At 51.5% G+C, this 14,800-nt stretch overlaps 1 protein-coding gene across 2 annotated transcripts in view; it reads left to right on the forward strand.

The window, feature by feature from the left end:
* The window catches only part of ITGB3 (integrin subunit beta 3), a 59,892-nt gene extending 45,583 nt beyond the window's left edge, over nt 1-14,309 (forward strand). For both annotated transcript variants that reach the window (XM_006017823.3, XM_025196863.1), the window contains 5 exons: nt 3,705-3,927; nt 4,716-4,816; nt 5,513-5,632; nt 10,030-10,196; nt 11,558-14,309. In XM_006017823.3, coding sequence (XP_006017885.1) covers nt 3,705-3,927; nt 4,716-4,816; nt 5,513-5,632; nt 10,030-10,196; nt 11,558-11,626 — 680 coding nt within the window. In that variant the 3' untranslated portion in view covers nt 11,627-14,309. The remainder of the gene's footprint in view (nt 1-3,704; nt 3,928-4,715; nt 4,817-5,512; nt 5,633-10,029; nt 10,197-11,557) is intronic.
* Nucleotides 14,310-14,800: the final 491 nt, after the last annotated feature.

The following is a 14,800-nucleotide window of genomic DNA, read 5'->3' on the forward strand; positions in this document are numbered from 1 at the left end:
TCCCCTCTCCACCCCATCTAGATCAGGATCCTGCCATCTGGGGTAGTACTTAGCCTTGGGTCACTGTCGTGCCATCTACAAACCCCCACTCTTTCTCAGTGTCCCCCCCGCCAACTACTTCTTGTTCCTATGTGAACCTGATGAGTGAAGATAACAGGTTTGCAGCTCTGTGGCCTTTGTTCCTGTGATAAGAAGGTTGGTAGAAAGGTGCCTTTGTCACACACATCTTGGCACCGGTGCTCTGAGGTGTGCCCTACATGGTGGTTATGCCAGCTGCACCTACCCACCTACCCACAGTACAATGCACTTGGGCCATGTATCTGGCACTCCCCCTGTAGTGAGAGCAGAGAGGCAAAACTATAGGCTATGGGTATCTCCTAAAGGCCTTTGCCACCAGCTGTGGCACCTCTGTGCTTCCAGGGACTGTCATATAATGACAAGCATGGCCCAGCATCCATCCATCCCCCACACCACCACGTCAGCTGGAGTTCAGCCTGTGCCTGGGAGCCGAGGTCTCATTCAGGGACAAGTCCTGCTGCCAGGGCTTGAATGCACAAGAAATGTAGAGCAGAGCAAGCCAGTGCATAAAGAGCGCTCTAGACACCGCTCTGGCTTCCTGTGTGGACCCCATGAGCACGCGGCTCATGAAATTTTGAAGCCTTTGATTACACTTGTGTACATTTCAGTGGAGACATGCCAGCTGGGTGGCTCTTGGCCTCTACCCTGGAGTGCTGTAGACAGACTTGCACTGCCCCTGGAACCTCCAGGACATAGGGAAAGCCCAAGGTAGGGCAGGGCCAATAAATATAGTGGATTGCCCAAGGTACGGTAGGGCCAATAGATATGCAGTGACCAATAAATATGGTGGGGAAGCAGCCCCTGGGCTGTTGTTATGCCAGGAGGATTTTCCAGCCCCAACAACAGCCCAAAAACAGGAGGGTGCAAACATAACTTAATGCCCCCCCATCTCCTCCCCTGCCCTTATGAAGCACCTTCTCAGCCATATGGAATAAGAGGACAAACTCCTAGACAGCAGGCTTGCCATGGTGTAACTGAAAGCAGAGCACTGCTAGGTGTTCAGCACAGCCAACAGCCAGCTCCAGGGTTTGCAGTCTGTTCTAGGGCTCCTCCTTTTGACCAACATTTTTACAATCTCCTCCCTGCCCTTCCTCCCCACCCAACACACACACACACACACACACACACACGTGCAGCTTGGAAATTCCCCCACCAAACTGAATCATAGAGGGACTCTGCAGCATGCATGCCTCACTCCAGAACCTCCAGCACTTCCAGAGCCTCAGGCCACAACATTGTGCAAACTCCCTCTCTCCCTGCTGTCACAGCTCTGGTGCCTTTGTATTCACACATCCTGTGATGCACCCCTTACATTAGCATTATCAAGGTGGGGAAGGAAGGTTCTTGGTTTTTTTTTTTCTGATGATCCATCCAGACCATTGATCTCAAGGGAATAGTCCAAGGCATCTGTGTGACTCATGGAGTAAGAACCATTGGGCACCTATCCACTGTACTGTATGATCTATTCAGCTGCAACCAATCATTCTCAAAACTGTGAAGAGCAATGCATTAACTGTGGGAGAGGAGCATTTCTGTCCAATTCAGTCAGCTGGAAGAGGGTGAGTCTAACTATTGGGGAACGGATGACTCCTTACCACCTTTGAAACACAAATGCTCAGGGTAGAGGTGGCTTCCTTGTCACCAGCAAAGGTCCTTTCAAGGATGGCATGTTTCTGGGAGTCACAGATCAGCGGTTACAGGGCTCCAGCCAGTCCAGGTCCTGGGTGGGGGCAGGTCGGCAGTTACCCTCCATCTGCCCTGCCTAGGCTCTCTGGATGCATGTTGGTCACTTTAAAAATGAATGAAAGGAAACTTGTATTAAATTACCTCCTTGTGCCTCAGGCTGACTCTCAAGTGCCTGCTGGACCAAGTCTGAACCACAGCAACACCAGGCCTCTCTGACCTCCCTCCACCTCTGTCCCTCACTGGCTTCTTCTTTACTGATCAATGATCATACTGACTCCCCAACTTGCTCCACCAAACAATGAACAACTTGCTGGATCAGACCTGGGCCCCACCTCCTCCACCTCCCCAAATTCCAGGTCAGCAGAGGGCCTCGGCCACGCCATTACCCTGTGCTGTGCCAGCACCATCCTTCACACAATTCTGCTTTGCACCTTCTTAACCCCTATACCAAAGCCCTCATCTCCCAGGTAACATGGGCAGTGCATCTCTTCACCTGCTTGTCATCATTTATCTGGGTGATATCCCCTTCTCCAACCCCAACTAGTTCCTTAACCAGATTTTCCATACAGTACCACAAATACTTTGTTTCCAGCTGCCTTTCCCATGACTCATTCCTAGTTTCCCATTAGTTAAGTTACACATTTATTTCCTCCACCAACATTGATGCACCCTGGGGCTAGTGGAAGAGGTGAATGTACATTGCAGCACTGATAATTTTCATAATGAATCCTGAATCAAGGGGCTCCAGTTATATTGTTCACAGATACTGAAAATAGAGTTCTAGGGCTCCTATGGTAGAGGCAGCACTGGGGCCCAGTTGGCTAGGGCTGGTTTCATTATTTTCTGGAACCTTTTGGACCAGAATTAAAACTGAGATGTTGGTCACCTTGGAGCCTGGGTCTTCATTTTGCAGCTTGAGCCCCCTCTCAGTGTTCAGGGTTTGGGGCTGTGTGTTCATAGAAGCCATCCAAAGGATACCAGGAATTTGTGGTTTATGGTCCAAGGTAGGGAACCAAAGATGAGCTGCTGGTTTTCAGACCTAGGTTTATTCAAGATGGAAAACAAAAGCAAAACCCATATAACTCAAAGTAACCAAAGAATGAAAGTTGCAAACTGTCTGCTTTGTGCAAGCCCTGAAAATCCTCTGAACAGAAGAGTTTCCCATCAGTGTGCTGTTCATTTTGAAGCTGAAACTCAATGCATGAACTGTTTGTTGTGTTTAAGGAAGGGAAAATTGCACATCAAGGGCTGAGGCCCAGGACTGGAATAACAGGGTCTATTCAAGGCAAGTCAATGCAGAGCTGGGAAAGGGAATGGCAGAGCTAGAAAGGAGGAAAGACCTGAGGTGCAAAAGCAGAAATATGTGGGCAGACAAGGCTGAGGGGAAAAAAAACTAGTTTGGCAACTGCTCCCCCACCCACATATCAGCTCCTTCCTTTCAGGAGTATTGTGCCCACTTTGGAATCACTGGACATGGCTACACAAGACCCTTAATGCGCATTGGACTAAATTGACTGCACATTAGCACAGCTGGCAAAGAACATGCTAATGTGCAGTAGCTTTAATCCAATGCTCATTAAGCATCACACAAAAAGCGCTGTTCTGCGCTAATGCAGGTACTAAATGTAATGCACCATAATTTGGCACATACATTGTACAAGTTCTCCTAGGCAGAAATGAAAATTTTCATTTCTACCTAGGAGAACTTGTACAATCTCTGCTCTCTCCTATGCCTGATGAAGGGTGTGAGCGCCCGAAAGATTGCAAATAAATAAAATAATTTGTTTGCAAATATCTAGTTGGTCTAATAAAAATATCACCTCTTCAACGAGTTTTGATTCCTTTTGCTTCTAGACCAATATGGCTACAACGTGGATACCACTATTGGGAAGTAATTTTCCTGCCTTGCCTGTTTCCTGATGCCCTTGTGTTTTTCACAGGTCATGGGCAGTGCAGCTGTGGGGATTGCCTGTGCGACTCTGATTGGACAGGGGACTACTGCAACTGCACCACACGCACTGACACATGCATGTCCAGCAATGGACTGGTGTGCAGTGGGCATGGGCACTGTGTGTGCGGGAAGTGTGACTGCACACAGCCTGGCTCCTACGGGGACACATGTGAGAAGTGCCCCACCTGTCCCGATGCCTGTACCATCAAGAAGTGAGTGAGTGAGTGAGTGAGTGAGAGGTTGGGGGCATTTGTCTAGAAAGGGAAAACCATGCTGGCAGAGCCAGGTTGTAATCAAAGAAGGCTAGACCTGACCCCTGAGGATGATCAGAGCAGGCCAGGCCATGTTAGATGGGTTTGCTACCTACCAATAGGTTCACACCTACCGAGTGAACCTACCAATACTGGACAGAGCTTGCCAGGCTATAAATTGGGCCAGCTTCCTTAAAAGGCCTTGGGCTTGCACAGATCTTAGCACCTGAGGCTGGCTTTAAATCAGTGAAGGGTGCAGGTGACAATTCAGGGATCTCTGGGAATTCAGGGATCAGCAGGTGAGCACTGGGCTTTGCAGCTCTGTGTGACCTCAGGTAGCAGTGCATAGGGGAAAGGCGAGTTTGCAATATTCCAGTTGTAAGAGGCAGCTGACCTTTTGGCACACATTCAGGAAAAGGGGTTTGCACAGGGAAGAGCAACACTCAACTGAGAGGTCCAGAATCCAGGTCTTCCACCTACTTACTGGGGCCAGGATCTCCAAGGGAGGCCCCCTCTCACAGGTGTGAGGGTTGTGATAGTCCCTATGTCCTGACCCTACACCCAAAAACCTCATAGGGGCACCACTCTCCACACCCCTCCCCTCTGGAGGGCTGCCACAGCGCAGCCTGGAAAAACCCCGAGCCTTCAGTCATAAAGGACTCAAGCCTAAAGGGTTTGCTGAGGGCCTTGGAGTTGCATGTAGGATCCCCCAATGTTGCTGTCTCTCATTGTATCTTCTTGTCCCTCAGGGAGTGTGTGGAGTGTAAGAAGTTTGAGAGGGGAACCCTGATGGAGGAGCAGACCTGCAGCCGCAACTGCCGTGACGAGATTGTGCCAGTGGAGGAACTTAGTAAGTGAAGCTGAGGACTGTAGGTGGTCAGCCCACCAGTTGGATCACCAAGTTGCTGTTCTCGCCTGGACAGTCCCCACAGGCTGTCCCATTGCACAAGGGGCTGGAAAAGGAAAAACAAATTGCTTCACGGTAATGATACAGTCCCTTGGAGCCAGCCAGCCTGGGAATTTGCATTGGAGTCCTGTGGCTCAGGCACAGAAACCATGAAACCAGAGCCTGACACCAAGTCTTCACCTCCCAGTCCCATTTGTAGAGCCCACACAAGCTGTGATTTCCTGCGGTGTTTCAGAAACATGACTTATGGGCTCTAAAAAGTGCCAGCTGGTTCCTAAGGCCACATTCAGGGAAGAAGAAGGACAGCCTGTTAGGAGAAGTAGCTGGGATTAGTTCAGGTTTAGGTAGCACACATTAACCTCCAACCATTCTTCTAATATAGCTGGGTGTTGAGATGGCTCAATACCCACCATGTGCCAGCACCCTAGGCACCTTTGATCATTCAAACTGTAGTACCCAGTCCCCACCCAACCCATGTCCCAGTTTAGGGTCCATTGCACACTGTTATTTGGCTGCATAAGGCCAGATTTTGGCTTAGGCTGTGGCCCAAGTAAGAAAGGACCTTCTGCCCAGTTCTGACCCAATCTACAGTGGCCACCTGGGCTGGGTTGAAGGTCCTTCCTTCTCCTTCCCTGGCAGATGACAAAGGCAAAGATGCAGTGAACTGCACCTACAAGGATGAGAACGACTGTGTGGTGAGGTTCCAGTACTATGAGGACTCCAGCGGGAAATCCATTCTCTATGTCATTAAGGAGCCAGGTGAGTTGCTGAGCTAAGGGAGGCCCCAACTCCATCCTGTCTGTGTCCCTGGGAGAGGTGGCAGAAGACACACTTCCCACTACAGTCTGTTCAGTCACCCCTTAAGGTCTCTCTCTGCTGTCATCTGGGTGGTATTTCTGCCATGCAGGAGGGCTGCCCTGGGCTCTGTTCTGTCCCTTCTACACAGGCCACAGAGTGCTACACAGCTGACTAGAAAAGAAATAAAGTTCATCAGAGTGAATTTCACCCCAGGCCAATTCCATGCAGACAGGGAGGGTTTACTGCATGTTCCAAGGCCAAGATGTGAGCCCCTGAGGTGTAAGTTTCCTACTGCTCTTTCTTCCTTATATCAAGCAGCCATCTGCTTCATCCAGCTCACAGCTGCTGGGAAGCCATCAAGGTGTCAGTGCCAAGTTGCAGGCCAATACATCCATTATCCGTGATGGCTCTGCTGCCTAGTCCAGATTCCAGCTGTCTCCCAGAAGCCCCCTCTCTCCCTTCATTTTTGTTTAATTTTTGCTCCAGGTCTACTTTTTCTCCCTGGTCTACCTCTGAGTCAGTTTTCCAAGCTTCCCTTCATCCTCACTGTACTGCCTGGGCAGGAGGAAGGAGATCTGAGTTTTGAGTTCACAAGCAGAAGGCAGTACCCAGCTGATCCCTTGGGGCATGGGACAACAGCGTGTATCTGGGTTAATTTAGAAACCTCTGTGTCCCTGGTGATACCAGTTTAGATTGGCAATCAGCCAGGCTAGTGAACAAAGCAGGAGAGCAGGAGGCTGCAATCCCTGTGTTCTTTATATTGCTTTCGTGCCTTATGTGAGGCTGAGCTGTTGGGGAATTCTGGCCTCAATGAATGGAAGTGATAGCACCCACATATGCGCAGGGGAAGGGCCAGAACAGGCAGTTTCCAAAGCTGACTACAAGTGTGCTCACACTTAGGATGCTGCAGGGCATTGCTGGGAAATCTCCTCAGTTACTACCAGTTCTTCAGCCCTATCCTGCACCCTCATCTGCCCCAGGGATGGCAAGAAGACTTCCTTCATCCTAGAGAATCATGCCTTTGGATGTCAACTCATCCTAAGCTGCTTTCAGAGACTTTTGTGCCCAGAGAACTAGATGAGATGCCCTAGAAGGATTCTGACCACTGCCCTGAGTTAGGAGGGGTTCTGAGCCACAGGACCTGAGGCTGCCACAGATCCTTAGTTAGGTTTACTCTGTTACACTGCTGCTGCATCTCTCCAGGATTTGCTGGTTTAGGTACAAAGGTACTGGTCCAGGGTTCAAGGCCATTTTTTGCCTCTCTCCTCTCTCCTGGGCCGCTGTAGCTCAGATGGAGGGCCGGTCAGTGAGGATAGGGTTCATGTGACATTATGAACTCCTTTCACAGTAGAAGACAGTGTCTTCCTGTGTCAATCTCTCTCTGCTGCTGCATTGCTCAGCAGTTTCCTTGGAGCTGGTGTACACATCAAAGACTAGATGCCTTCCACCTGCATGATTCCTCGCCTCTCCTTGGGCTGCATTTTCCAAAGAGCACTTTAGAGGCCCAGCCCTCACATGCCAGGGGGAAAGAATGCCGTGTTATTGTCTAGGCTCTCTAGCTTTGCAATGAGCCCTCAGCATGCCAGCGTAAATCGGTAGCATCTCAGGGCAGCTATGTACCAGCCTTGGACCCAGACCAAAGGAGAGATGACACCACTCCCTCTGCAGACCAGCAAGCAGGGAGAACTGTTCCCCTAAACCAGGGGTGGCCAAAATACAGCTGTTAGGCTGGATCTGGCCCACCAAGGGATTTTGTCCAGCTGCTGCTGCCAGCCTCCATTGCCACTGCTGCTTGCTGGACCAGGCTCTGCTGCCTGGGCACCCTGGCCTGTCCTCCCCATACCCACTGCCCAGGGCACCCAACATAGTGGGTAGACAAGGACGGTGTCCCTGGAGACCAGCCTGGGACCTGTGTGGCAGGGTTGTATGGTTGGGCAGGCAGGATGGGGCTGCAGGTGGGCAGGGAGCAGGGGCCGGGGTCAGGATCGGTATCGGGATCACAGGACGGTGACAGCGTAGGGTTGCAGCCCAGGGCAGAGCCACTGCCTGCATGTCCCTATGATGGATGTCAGTTCTGTGGGAAGGGGCATGCCAGGAGCAGATCGCAGCTGTGCCCTGGCCCCATGATCCCGATCCCAGCCCTCACCACTCCCCACAGCCCCATCCCACCTGCCCAGCCTAACACAGGACGGAGCCGCTTAGGGAGTTTTGGTAAGCTGTTGTGGGCCAAGAGCCAGGGGGAGTGCTGACCCAGCCCGCGACAGCTCACCAAAACTCCCTAAGTGGCCCTCCAGCCCAAATAATTGCCCTAAACAGTCCCATTTCCTGGGATCTCCAACTCATGAGTAGTGCAGTGCAGGCAAAGCCCTGGAGAAGGCAGAGGGGGGAAAGTGGCTACCAGCTGTAATTGCAGCCCTGCTGCCATCTGCTGGGCTGGGCCCCCCAAAACTCCCAGGTGGCAGGAAAACATCAGCTCAGGTTTGTTTTTTGCTTTGGTTGCACAACCTGTGTAAGACAGGGGCAGACAGGGAGGAAGGGCGGGCCGGCAAGCGGCAGGAAGGGAGGGAGGGAGGGAGGGAGGAAGGGGTTGATGGAGTGCAGGGAGTGTTGCTCCTCTGTGAGACACAAACACAAACAAGGAAATGTTAACTCAGCCCTCCCTTGCCTTATCAGACAGAGCCATATAAGCAAGCGGTTGACACAGCCTGTCAGCTCAGCATGTGGGAGGTTCAGACAGGAGTCAGCCAAGAGCTATTGGAGGGATCAAAACCTCAGCAAAGCCACAAGAGTCATCCCCAACGGGTGGGTTCAGGAGATGCCTGGGAAAGCCAGCCTAAACTACGCCCTGTCCAAGAGACAGGGACTCCTATCTCCCACCTCCTGCCCACCCAGCCTATGTCCTTTGTGCTGCTCCATCCCATGCTTGAGTAGAAGGGAGGCAAAAGCCAGGTCAAAGAGAAAGAACTGCCTGGCCCTCAAACAGGAAGCAGCGCTCTGATCATATGTCACTATCTTTAACACGGTTATCACCTGGTGAGTCAGGGCTGTGCTGTTTCCCCATGTTGTAGATGGGAAACTGAAACACAGAGAGGAGGATTTGCCCAAGGTCATGGAGAAAATCTGCATCTCCAGGTTCATCTCCAGGACGAGTCTTGTCAGAGCTCTTAGGCAGCTTGGGAGAGGGGTCTTAGTCACCAAGCCAAGCACAACTGCTATGAATTGGCCGGCAGGAAAGCCCAGGCCTGGAACAGACTGGCATGTCAAACTTCCATAGGAGCCATCTACTCAGGATACCCAGGAGCTGTCGTCCCAGCCCGTTCTGCCTATGATGAGCCATTGCCTCATACACTTGATTGACCCTGCTTTATTTTTATTTCTTTCCCTCACTTTTGAGCAGTGGCCCACTGTGTCTCTGGAGATGGGGCCTCTCTCTGCCTGGAGGAGGCAAGGCAGGTCAGCCCCTTCCAGCCAGGGACTGTAGGACACACCATTAACCCAGCCAGAGACCCTCCCTTCCCTCCTCCTCCAGATGTGTGAGTGAGACTCCCAGCAGCTGTGGTCACAGCTGTCTTATGCTTCCCTCCTTCTCCTCCCCCCCAACCCCTCCTCCTCCCATGCCTGCTTTTCTCTGAATACACACTGGGCACTCTATAGCCAGGGACTTGGTGAGTCTCCCAGGGAAGGGGCATGCTCAGCCTGTGGCATTGTACATGATGCGCTGCTAACAACAGGATAAAACTTGCACCCTGGGAAAGAAAGAGAACAAAGACCAAGCCCTCCCTCCAGATGGGAACGCCCTGTCTGTACTGAACAGGAACACTAATTTTAACAGGAAGATGCTACACAGCCAAATCCTACACAGGATTTGGCTGTGTAGAGTGACTCCTTTGGCTCCTGTGCAGCCAAAGGAGTCACACCCAAGGCTAACTTGCCCCTGGGGCTCTGATAGTTAAATAGTGGCTGTATGGAATGTCCTGCCTTTGGGCCCCATTCTGCAAACACTGCATCTGGGATGCCCAAAAAATTTGCAGGGTGCCCAGGCCTCAAAATGGTTCAATTTCAATCGGATGTGGATACCTGGCTACCCCAGGCCCCTTTGAATATCTGCCCTTTGAACACACAATGGGGCTACTCACACACTTAAGTGTATACAGGGTCAAGCCCTGGACATAGGTGAGTGATGTTGCCCTCTAGCGGCACAGGAATAAGAGACCCCCTACTGCTGTTGGCCAAAGGAGCCCTGCTTCAGTGAAGCTGCTATTCCAGCAGGTGCTTCACATACCCTGACCATGCATTGAGTTGCTGGATGTTGTAGGTGGATCACAGGGAGAGACCTAATGCCCTCCTTTCTTTGCCAGACTGCCCTAAGGGGCCTGATATCCTTGTGGTCCTGCTCTCCGTGGCAGGAGCCATCCTACTTATTGGCCTGGCAGCCCTGCTCATCTGGAAGCTGCTCATCACTATCCATGACCGGCGGGAGTTCGCCAAGTTTGAGGAGGAGAAAGCAAAGGCAAAGTGGGACACGGTAAGGGCCAAAGGACTGGGTCGGCACCCTGCTTTGCTGTCCTCTGGGGAGGGGTACTGGGGTGCCAGCTCTTAGACCATGTTCTGTCTCAGAAGTGCAGAGGAAAGGCCCTGTCTGAGGGAAGGTAAGTGTGTTCAGGCAGGATCCTGGGTAGTACAGTGACTCATGGAGAAATCAAGAGACACTGCAGGAGGAAAACAGAAGAGGGGAAGGCCAGAGGGAGTTGGGAAGTATTGGGGTGGAAAGGAGGCCAAAAGGTCCATCAGGGAGCACATGCTTCTTACTCACTCCCTGCTTCTGTTTTTCCACCCTGTGAGCTGCCCAGAGTGTCCCATCTGCCACAGGCCAGCTGGAAAGGCTGATGCACACAATGCACGGGACAGTTAATCAATGCAGTGTTCCCCTCACGCTGGGCCAACACTCCTAACAGGTTTCAACAACCAGCTGGGGGCTTTGCCTATGCCTTGCACCTAGGCTCCTTCTGAGCTAGGATTCTTATACTTTGCTCTTCTCTTTCTCTTAAATGTGTTATTGTTTGTAACGGTGCCATTGTCAGCCCAGACTCAAGGCAGGCACAGCAAAAGCTTCTGATATACAGCCCTCTCCTATTACCACCCTGGGCTCCCCACCATCTTGCACACATGCCCCTGCCCCTTGTGCTCCCTACCCACAGCTTGGCTGACCTCCCTCAGTCCCAACCTGTAGTCTGTGGTCCCTCCCAAGCAGGATCAATTATGTTTGAACACCATGATGAAGCACACAAATGCCCATTGAGGACTAGATCACTGGTATCCTTCTTCACTTGAGATCTTGGGCAGTAGGAAGGCCAATTCTATCAGTACTTTCCTAAGCTGCAGACCTAGGTGTCTTGACATGGAGGACGCTGTTGCCATGGTATACCTGAGACATGGTTGGTAGGCAATGACTGCTCATCAGCATCTCTATTTTCAATAACCCAGCCCATTTTTTAATTATCATGGATTTAAGCTACCGATGAGTGTGTGGGTTGGATTTTCACCATAGCTCAATGCCTGTTCAGGTACAATGGGTACATATTTTTACACAGATGGTACACACACCTGACCATGAGCCCCTCAGTGGGAGCTGAGCCCTCCTGGGGACTGGGGCTGGTGCTTGCTGGAAAGTCTGGTCCCCTAAATTATCCAATTGCACAGTGTGAGTTAGTGGCCAGAGTATGGAAAGGGGAAGAAGGCAGCCCAGACTCTACTGCATCTATCTATACTGAGCCCCTGTGTGAGGATGGGCCAGTCATCCCCTGCCTCAGTTTCCTCATCTGTAAAGTGGACAATGTGATCTGCCAACAATAAACTCTGGATAACTATATTCTGCTTCTGTTACAGGGCAACAACCCCTTGTACAAAGAAGCCACATCTACCTTCACAAACATCACTTACCGTGGGAATATGTAAGGAGACTTGCCTTCCCCTCCCCAGTGCTGGCCATGGATCAGCTGAGGAACGTGAGAGTCCCCCAAGATATGTTTACAGAAGACCTTGCCTGTGTTTATGTGTTTTCATGTGTTTAATTTAATGACAACCCTTCAGGCTGCCTCCAAGGACCAGACATCCATGTCAGTGCACTGTAACGCAGAGATATTCCTCTTGAACTAAGCCACTGTCCTGATATTACCTCGGTATGCCCAGTACATGGAACTAGGCTGTCCTTCCATACACTGAACCAGGAGGAGTAGGGCACGCTTTGCGTGGGCACACTATCCACACTGTGCAGGCCAGGCTGCATGTTCTCTTCTCCACTGGAAGCCTGCCACAGCTGAGTCACACCACAGGATGCTGTGAGGGAGGAGGAGAACCTGGCTTTGCCCCACCTCCATGCCTTTCTGTAGTCCTGGAAGTAGAGGCACCACTGGAATGACTCACATGTGGGAAGACCTTGCATGACCCTCAGCTGAGGAGTTCCTGCCATTCCTCTGGACTAAGGTGTGCCGTGAACTGGCCTTGCCCCTTCTAGGTGCAGAGCTGTCTCCCTCAGGACAGAGGGACAGTGATTCCCTGCCAGCCTGCTACCAGGAGATATTCCCTGTTGGGAGAAAGGACTTGATCTTCCTATCCCAGTCACTGGTTGCATATCCCAGTCCAGTGCTTCTGGTGGCCATGTAGCTCTGGCCCTTATGCTCCTTAGGAAAGCAAAAAAACTAAGCTGTGCCTGACCTAGCTGTACACTCCTTCATCACCTGCTGCACCCAGTGTGGTCACACCAAGAAGCAGGGGATGGTCAGCCATCCCATCCCTCACTACACCTCTTGCACATACACCTCATCTGCACAGCTGTGGGCTGTGCAGAGGCCCCAGAATTCATATCCACGCCACCCCTCTTCTCCCCATCATCCCCTCCCATGCACACACACAGAAGGACAACCGACTCCACAATGAGAAGACAGAAACTCTCCTAAAAGACTGGCTCTGAGGAACGGTGTGAGATACCACTTTTCGCCACACCAACCAGACACCAGCTGAATCCACCAGGATATATGCCCTGCGGAGCACGGCCAACAGACCTTCTGGGTCACCCAGGGCAAGTGGGGGCTCTTCCCTGGGTTTTGTCTTCCATTTTTGAAAGAGGAGGAAAACAAAGCTGATTGCCCTTTGCAACGTGGGGATAGAAAATGCTAGTCAGAATTCAGTAACAGAAACTGGTTGGGTATGAGCAAGTCATGCTGGATGTCTAGGCTGGGGTCCAATTCACATAACTGCAGCAAGTCTGAGACACTTGAAAATTTGTCCCTAGTAAAATGCTGATCCTGTCCCTGGGCTCTCTGCTTTGAACAGCAGCTGGACTTGGGGAAGCCTTTTTTCCAGGTGGCTGCCACAGGATCCAGGAAGTTGGGATTCCTGGGTTCTGCAGCCTGATCTTGCCTATGTAGCACTATGCCTCAGTTTCTCTCTCTGCAGAAATGGGACTTCGGACACCTCAATCAAAGCCCAGAGTTAGTGGAAAGAGGTCAAGTTGCCTGTGCTGTAGACAGACGATTGTCACTTCTGCCAAGAAGGCCATGATGTTGGCATGCAAAGGCAGTAAGCACCTCAAATTCCTCATCTTGTGCTATGGAGCCAAGCACCTTCTATCTTCTAGGTGGAAAGCTGCAAAACAGAGTTCTCTTCCCTGCCTAGACTTAGCAGTGCTCCTGGCCAAGTTCAAGGCACTCAGTTATTGACAGCTCTCCTGAAAAGCCACCCATGGCTTATCCATAAACACTGCCCCTATGTGGGGGCAATGGCCCAAGCCCTGACCTCTTCTGGTAGTACACAGTATGGCCATTGAACCCTCACTTGTCACAGCAGCACGGAAAGAAATAGCATAGTTTGCACTGGCAGGGAAGGTGGGATGGATTACCTGGGAAGGTGACTCCCTTCCCTCCCACCGGCCTCCAACAGAGCTGTCCCAGCACCAAGACTGTTGTGAGGCACCCTAAAGGATGGAGGTCCATGATAAGGAGCTGGGGCCCCAAACTTAGAATTGTCTACTCCTCCAACTATATAGTCAACAGCAATTCAGAATAGGGGCAGCAGCAGACCCAGACAGAAAAGATGCATGCCTGGCCTTCCCCAGATAGAACAAAATAGACCTGGAGTGGGGCCTGACTCCCATGGGTGTGAGGACCTGTTGAACCAGCATGGTGAGATAGCCCCTTCCCACTGCCATCTGCATTCAGTCCTTCGTGCTATGGCTTCCCCTGCCTGCATGGCCTGGTGCATGCTAGCCCCACTCAGCACTTACTATCACCCACGCCAACCACACTGTCACTGCTGTACACTTCCATGTGCATTGTGAATATACAGCAATGAATACCCCAGTGCTGGTCACCCCCACCCTGTTCTCAGGGGGGTTAATACTTGGGGCATGAAAGAAAAGTAGGATTCCCAAAAAAGAGAGGTAAGGAGACACGTCCTGAAACCACCGAGCTGTCCCTTCCAGATCCCAGGTAAGGGCAGAAGGGAGGGGAGCTTGAGTTCTTTCCCACCCAACTGGAAGGCCCAGAACTGATCAGAGAGGAGCCCAGGGTGGAGTGTATGATTTTTGCTGCTCAAGCTCCAATGGACACTTTAAATGGCACCAAATAAAGAGCCTCCTGCCACCAAAAGTCTCAGCGCATGTCTGGTGTTTACGTGAGAAGAGAGCCCTTACCTGACCCCATTTCACTCGCTGATCTGGCATCACAGCTGACTGGGTGTCCAGCTCTTGGGGTATGCATATAGAAAGCCCCACACATTTGGAGTGTAAGTCCAGGCCTTGGTACTGAGCCATTCACCTGCAGCCCTGAGATCTCCTGTGCACCGCCCATATAGTTCCCAATTTTATGAGGTGTGAAATATAGCTGGAATCACTGGCTCCAAGGAGCCTTCTGGGTGCTGTCCGGTTCTTCCTTGCCCAGTGGGGAACCTGTGCCTCAGGATAAGAAAGTGAAGAAGCAGGGGGCTGGGTAGACTGTGGGAGTGGATCCTTAAAACAGACTTGCAATTCCAAAGGTGTGCTCCTAGGCTTATCCCAACATAGGGAAAAGGAGAGAACAGGCCATCCAGTAAGATTCTTATATACAGACCTGTATGCCAGCTCCCGAGCATCAA

Source organism: Alligator sinensis, unplaced genomic scaffold, assembly GCF_000455745.1.
Source record: "Alligator sinensis unplaced genomic scaffold, ASM45574v1 scaffold444_1, whole genome shotgun sequence".
Lineage (NCBI taxonomy): Eukaryota > Metazoa > Chordata > Crocodylia > Alligatoridae > Alligator > Alligator sinensis.